Source organism: Poecile atricapillus, chromosome 1 (assembly GCF_030490865.1).
Source record: "Poecile atricapillus isolate bPoeAtr1 chromosome 1, bPoeAtr1.hap1, whole genome shotgun sequence".
NCBI lineage: Eukaryota > Metazoa > Chordata > Aves > Passeriformes > Paridae > Poecile > Poecile atricapillus.
The window spans coordinates 104,063,999-104,071,586 of record NC_081249.1 but is presented as its reverse complement, the minus strand read 5'-3'; the positions used below and the strand labels follow the sequence as shown (position 1 = coordinate 104,071,586).

Genomic DNA, 7,588 nt, shown 5'->3' with positions numbered 1-7,588 from the left:
GCCCCTGCTCCCTCTCCCCGATTGCTGAAGCATCGCGGCTGGGTCCGTGGTGGGGGCGGTGGGTGGAGGGTGCAGGGTGGGGGCCGAGGGGGGTTTGGGGGCAGCCGGAACCGGTGATTCAGGGATCAGAAGAGGTTTGTCTTGATGCCGCTTGGTTTCCGATGGAAGGAGGAGAGGACGCCGGAGAAGGGTCCCGGCACAGCCTCGGTGGGCTGCCAGGCCTTCAGCAGCTCGGCCGTGTTGGGGGCGCCGCTGCCGCCGCCCACCCCTGCCCAGAGGGGTGCCTTGAGGGGCTGGGGGGCATGGCCGGAGCCCAGGGGTGCCCCCACGCCAGGGCTGGGGCTCAAGCTACCGCCGGGGCTGCCGATGGCAGCCGCAGGCAGGGACGCCGTGCTGTCTGGAGTCGGGCTGCAGTTGGATTCCTTGGATTCGTCGTCTTCTGAGGAGGAGCGCGGCTCCGACTTCTTCCCGGTGCTGCCGGTGCCACTGGCACCTTTGGCATTGGCCGCACGCTCCTGCTTGCGGAATTTGGCTCGACGGTTCTGGAACCACACCTGGAGGGGATGGAGGGGATGGGAACACCCGTTGCCACTGTCCCTCGGGTTTTGGGGAGCCCGTGGCTGCAGGGAGCCCTCCCAGGCTCCGGGGTGGGCCTCACAACCCTCCATTCCCTCGGGAAATGTCTTCCACATCAGCACAGGGATCCATGTATCCGCAATAATGTGAATTTGTGAGGTTGGTGCCGGGCACTGGCCTGTGCTCCGGTGTTGGGGAGGGAAATGGGGAGGGGACATCACACCCACAGCTGCCCCCTGTGCAGTCAGAGCCCACCCCACAGCCTGCACCCCCCAGCTCCCCAACAGTGGGGTCCACTTCACTCACGATCCCCTCTGGGAGGGAGGGGGCAAGGACCCCCACTCCTGTGATCCCTACATCCCTCTGGGGACAAATGTTCTGACAAAGGGGAAGCATGCCAAGGGGGGTCTGAAGCCACAACAGGGGGTATTCACTGACACAGCGGGGATCCCACACAGAAGGACCCCATGAAGAGAGTTCTGCGCTGACACAGGGTGTCTGCACTCACTAAGGAGGATCTGCACCCACACGGGGTGTCTGCATTCCCCAGGAAAAATCTGCACTGACACAGGGGACATTTGCACCCACAAAGGGCCACTCTGTCCTTCTTGGACTCTCACCAACCTCAAGGTGTTTGGGACTGGACTAAATCATTGCTGACAGTGACAGCGCTGTGTCATGAACCAGTGCCCGCACTCTACTGGGAGCCAGGCTGTCCCCCCAAGCTCCCAGCAGAGCAAGGCTGTGACAACAGTGTGTCCCCTGACTGCGGCAGTGCCAAGGCCAAGTCCCTTCCTGTCGCCCCTGCCAATGCAGGGAGCAGAGCTGCAGCGTCCCATGGTGAGGGTTCCAGCTCGGGTGGCATTAGAGCCTCCCAGCCCCAGCTCCAGTCCCCTCCTCCCTCCCCGGAGCTGACCTGCACCCGGGCCTCGGTGAGGTCGATCTTGAGGGCCAGCTCCTCGCGGGTGTAGATGTCAGGGTAGTGGGTCTCGGCAAAGACCCTCTCCAGCTCCTTCAGCTGGGAGCTGGTGAATGTTGTCCGGATCCGCCGCTGCTTCCGCTTCTCGTTGATCCCCGATGGGTCCGAGAAGAATTTGTAGGGAACTAGGAGGGAAACAGGGAGTCAGTACAGCGGGAGGGCTGTGGTGGACACTGGGGGACACCTGGGCAGGGATGGACCAGGAAGAAATGGACCGAGAAGGGATACAGCAGGCATGAGACGCCAGGCAGGGATGGATCAGGCAGGGATGGATCAGGCAGGGATGAACGGAGCAGGGATGAACCGGGAAGGAACGCATTGGGAAGGGATGAACGGGAAGCAATGGACTGGGCAGGGGACACTGGCCAGGGATAAATGAACCGGGAAGGATGAACTGGGTAGGGAGGAACGGGGAAGCGAAGGACGGGGCAGGGAAGGATTGAGCAGGGATTGCCTGGGAAGAAATAGACGGGGAATACATAAACGGACAGAGGATGCACTGGGCAGAGGAATCGGCAAAGGACAGATGACCAGGAAGGACAAACTGGGCTGGGGTGATCTGAGAAGGGGCGGACGGGACAGAATGAACCAGGGGATGGACCGGGCACGATGAACCGGGCACGATGAACCAGGCAGGACTCCGCGGGCAGGGCGGGAAGGACGAGGGCAGGGCTGGATCGCTGCCCCCGCTGCGCCCCCGGCCCCGTTCGTTCCTTCGTTCGTTCCGCGGGACGCGGGGCCTCGGGGCAGGAGCAGGGCAGGGGGGACAATGCGGTACCGGCGCGGATGGGGCGGCCGACACCGATCGGCAGCTTCTTCGTTGTCGGCGCAACCACAGGCAGCGCCTCCGCGGTGACAACGAATGCGGAGCGGGGAGTGGGGTTCCAATGGCGAGGATCTGCCCCAACCCCGCTCTGGGGTCGTCACAGCTCCAGGGATCCCCAGGACCTGCGGCCGTGCTTGGGAAGGTTCATCCACACGGGCGGAGGCGAGCGGGGAGACCCGGGACGGGGATGGGGTGGGGACCGAGCCAGGCAGAGCCAGCCTGGGCTTCGGGCGCTGGCAGCGCCGGGAACCGGCGGGACCTAGCACCAACAGTGCCGGGGATCGACAGCACCGGGAATCGATGTCACGGGGAACTGACGGCACCGAGGACATCGAGCCTGACAGTGCCGAGCACCGGCGGCAACGGGAACGGGCAGCAGCGGGCACAAGTGGCACTGACGGTACCGAGAACCGACAGTACAATTTGCAGGAACGGGGACTGGCTGCACCGGGAACAGACGGTTCCCGGAACCGGCAGCATCGAGCACTAACGGTGTTGGGCACTGGGGTCACCGGGAACCGATGATATCGGTCGCCAGCGGTACCTGGAACCGATGGTTACGAATCCTGACAGTGCCGGGCACCAGCGGCACTGGGAACTGGCGATAACGAGCGCTGTCGGCACCGGGAACCGATGGCAGCGGGTGCCGAAAGCAGCACCGAGCACTGACGGTACTGGACAACAACGGTACCGGGAACTGGTGGGATGGGGCACCGGCGCTGCCGGGAACCGGCAGTCATGGTACCGTCGGCATCGAGTCCTGGCAGCACAGGGCAGCGGCTCCGGGAACCGACAGTATCGGCCACCGACGGCATCGAGCACTGACCGTACAGGAGACCGACGGCTCCGGCAAGCGATGGCACAGAGCCCCGGCATCACCGGCAGCCGTCGGTCCCGAGCCCCGGCTGCCCCGGTGCCCCGGCAGTGCCGATCCCCGCCAGCCGCGACGGCGTGGCCGCTCCCTCACGCCCGTCCAGGGGCTGCCCGGGGAGTGTCCCTGGTAGCTCCCGGCGGCTCGGGGGTCCCTCTCCCTTACCTGCTGAATAGGGTGAGGGCTGGTGGTCGCGGAGGGCACCCAGGGCGCAGCTGGCGGAGGCGAGGGGGGCGCAGGCGGGCGCGGGCCCGAAGCCCCCCCGCATGGGGCTGTACTGGAAGGAGCCCGCCTGGCTGCAGGGGCTGAACTCGTAGCTCGCCTCCATGGCGGCCACGCAGGACTCGTAGGAGTTGAGGTAGGAGTAGTCCATGGCGAGCCCGGTGCGGCCCCGGCTGCCACCCGCCCGTCCCCGCCGCCTCCTGCCCGCCGGGCCCCCGCCCGCCCCCGCCGCCGCCGCCGCCGCCGCCCCGGCCCGTTAATATACCGGCGGGGGGAGCGCGGACAAAGGCTGCGCTCGCCGGGGGCTTTTGCATGACAATATCTCCCGGGGACGGCGGGAGCGGGCGGAGCCGACACCCCCCTCCTCTCAGCCCCCCGCCCCCCTTAACCCTTGGTGGGCGCACGCACCCCCCACCTCGGACCGACTCTGGCAGCCGCTACTTCGGGGCGGGAGGTGGGAGGGGAGCGGCCCCCGGACACCCTCCGGAGCAGCACTCGGCGGGCCCGCTCTGGGACCAGCGCTCGGACCCTCCCCCCGTGTCCCCATCCTTCTGTATCGTCCCTGTCCCCAACGCCATCTCCATCCTATCCCCATCATCACTCCACATCCCATCCCATCCCATCCCAGTGCTTTCCCAGTCCCCATCCCATTCCACCCCGTATGTGTCTCCATCCTGATCCCCATTTCCGTCCCTGTCGCCGTGCCGTGCCATGCCATGCCGTGCCTCTGGGGCTGAGCATCCCAGGGCAGGAGGGCAGCACCACCACCACACCCCATCCCTGGGTGCCCTCCACCGTCCCTGGGTGCATGGGGGAAGCAGGCGGCTTTGGAGCGGTACTCAGTCCCACCCCTCTCTCCTCGGGGGGCTCTGGCCTTTGCAATCCCCCTCCCCAGTTTTCAGCCCGGATGAATTTCAAAGCACCCCATCCCCCCAGCCCCCTACAGGGACCAAGGCAAAGGCTTTCGCCCCTTTCAGCGGCACTAGAGGGGGATGCGGGGAGGGGGGATGCGGGAGGATCTGGGGAGGATTTGGCGGGATTTGGGACATTTTCAAGACAAACACTTGCACTAAAGAGGATTTAAAAGTCTAATTGTGCCTAATGAAGGGCTTTGGGCCCCCCAGGGGACCGGGGGGGCTGGGGGAAGAAGGGACTCTGCCTGAGTCCTTTGGGATCGGTTGGAACCTGTTCTGCTCCATGTCCTGCCCTGTATCCAACCCCTCATCCTGTCCCACTTTCTGTCCTATATTCTTGTCCCATCTCCTGTCCTAACCTGGGTCCTTCCCCATTTCCTGCCGTGCATCCTGCCCTGTGTCTTGCCCCGTGTTTTGCCCCGTATCCACTCTTGTGTCCTGCCTCGCATTTTGCCCCGTCTCCCGCCCTGTCTCTTGGCCCATGCCCTGCCACCTGTCCTGCCCTGTGTCCTGCCCCATGCCCATCCCGCATTCTGCCCCACATCTCGAGCTACAAAGGGTCTTGCTCCGTCCTGGACTGCGTTCCCTGGGAACAGCCCCCCCCTGCTCCCGACCGGCCATCTCTGTCTCCGCTCCCCCGCCCGGAGCCCCGGGCCCCCGGTGGGTGCTGCTGCTGCCCCCCTCGCGTCCACCCCAGCTGCACGGCCAAAGCGGGCAGCTTGCTAAACAAGTTAATTCGATCAGGGCGTGGGGCTGGCGCGGAGCGAGGCCCCACTGTCGGGCTGCTGGAGCTGTGAAAAGTTAATTCAATTAAGTTTTCCCTCTAAACTAATTAGGCAGCAATCTGCCACGCAAGGAGCTGCTGGTGCTACCCAGAGCCGGGGAGAGCCGGGAGGGCGAGGAGGAGGAGGGAGATGTAGGGGGAGAGCAGAGGGAAGGGAGCACGGAGGGGAGTGGGATGGGGCGCAGCTAGGGGGTAGAGCCAGTGAGCCGTCCTGCATCCCTCGGCTCCTGTGGAATGTGGGTGATCTCTGCAGAGGGTGGTGGATAAAGGGAGATGGGTGCTGGCAGTGGCCCAGCTGTCCCCGGTGCTGCCGAATGGGAAAGGGGAGGGTGTGGGTGAAGACTGACGCTCCTCGCCCTCGAAACGGGCAGCGTTGGCAGCAGCGGGGGCTGGGTGCAGTGGGGGAGATGGGGACAGGGACCACCATCACTCCATCCCACTGTGTGCTGGGAGCTGCCTGTAGGCTTGTGCCTCCATGTCCATGTGCCTGGGGGGATTGGGGCCCCTGCAGAGCTGGCTGGGGGGAGCTGATGGGACCCTCTCCAATGGGACCCCTTATGACAGGCTCCAGAGGGACTGTCCTGATGGGACCCCTGTCTGATGGGGTACTCCTTCCAATGGAACTCTTTGAATGGGACCCCTCTGATGGATGGAACCCCTCCAATGGATCCCATGCTGACGGGACCCTCTCTGACGGGACCCCTCTGCAGGATCCCCTCTAATCACACCCCAGACTCCCCCAGCTCCAGTCCCAGCTTGGTTGGGATGATAGCACTTATCATTGCTGTCTCTCCCACAGTCTCTAGCCTTCATCACCCCATGGAGTCCCCCAGGCTTTGTGTCAGGGGGTCCTGGTGGGGCCCCCAGCCCCACAGCTGCTCCCAGTGGTGCTGGAGGCCCCTGTCTACTGCCACATTGTTCCTGGGGACAAAGCTGAGGTGCTCCAGGGTGTCCCGAGCCCTCACGCTGGTGGGTACACTCTGCCCTGACCGGATTAGGTGCCAGCATGGGTTCAGATGCTGGGAACTGAATGTGTCTGGAACAGCCAGAGGATTCTTCCTCCAGATCCCATGCTCCCAGGCACTCTTCCTGGCAGTGGAAGCCCACTTACCTGTGTTGGCACCAGGAAAACCATCTTGAAGGGTTGAGGAGGGCCCATGTAGCCCTGGCTCCTGCCTGTGGGACTGTGACCCGTGGCACAGGCACAGCTTGGCACGTTGGGACACGGCATGGTGGTGCAGTGTGGAATGGAATGGCACGGTATAGGATGATGTGACTTGGCAGGACAGAGTGACCTGGCACAGCATGACATGGCACAATATGGCATGGCACAGCTGTACCCCCATGGACAGCTGAGCACACACCCCAGAGCACACCCCAGGGAAGAGCTGTGCTCAGAGGTGCACTCCCGTGCACACGTGAACGTTACACCTTTGTGCTGCCATGCACATACACAGACCTCATTGTACACCTCAGTGCACACCTGTGGAAGTGAATCTCACCTTCCGAGAGCCTGGTGACACTCCCAAACCCTCCAGGGATGGGATCCTGCTCCAGCCCCTGGCATTAAGCCAGGAAAAAGGAACTGGTATATGAAGAGGCTTCAAAGAATCCCCCACCAAACCTCCTTGTATCCTGGGAAGACAAGAACCAGCACTAGAACCAAAACCCCCTAAGGACATCAGGGTAGGGGGTAACAGTGGGATAAGGATCCTGTCTGCATCCCAAGGGACAGTGACTCAGGGCTCATTCATCCTGGGAGGGTTCAATTTCCATATGTATTTCATGTCCTACTCTTCAAAACCCAGGTCTGGGGTGGCCCCAGTAGTGACCATGTCTCCATTCCACCATGAGCAGCACCCTGAAGGCTGAAGGAGCCCCCAAGGGCGGGGCACAGCCTCTGTGTCCTCATGGGGACAACTTGGACAGCTCAGTTCCACCTGAGATATTAAATATTTCCTGGAAGAAGTGGTGATGGTGGTATCTCCTGGTGAGATTCCTGGCTCCTGCTGATGAGCAGGAGACCCTGGAGTGCCCTGGGATGAGGACAGTGGTCTCAACAGCTGTTCTTTCTGGGGACACCAAGGGTTGGATGCACATAGCATGTTTATTGCCATAAAGAAACAGGGACAATACAGAGCAAGTGCTTGGTGGCTTTTACACTCAGTTCCCATTCCCCACCTTGCCAGCCCAGCTAACCCAGCAAGCCCCCTCCCATGGGAATGACAAATTGGCTCCCACATGGTCCACAGTTTCCCCCTGCTTAAAAAACTCCAACACCCTGTGAAAACCCAGGACCATCCACTGACCCATCCCTGAATGGTACCAGGGCACCTTGTCACCCACAGCTGCATGCCTAGAGCCCTTCACACCCATCCTGGGGCAGCTCCTGCCCGTATCTGTGTCTGTGCCTGTG

At 63.1% G+C, this 7,588-nt stretch overlaps 1 protein-coding gene across 1 annotated transcript; it reads right to left on the bottom strand.

The window, feature by feature from the left end:
• Positions 1-21: 21 nt before the first annotated feature.
• PHOX2A (paired like homeobox 2A) lies at positions 22-3,685 on the bottom strand. Its single transcript, XM_058844760.1, has 3 exons — positions 3,418-3,685; positions 1,493-1,680; positions 22-554 (listed from the first exon to the last, which is right to left on the bottom strand). The coding sequence occupies exons 1-3, from the start codon at positions 3,623-3,625 to the stop codon at positions 126-128; spliced, it is 825 nt and encodes a 274-aa protein (XP_058700743.1). The 5' UTR covers positions 3,626-3,685; the 3' UTR covers positions 22-125.
• Positions 3,686-7,588: the final 3,903 nt, after the last annotated feature.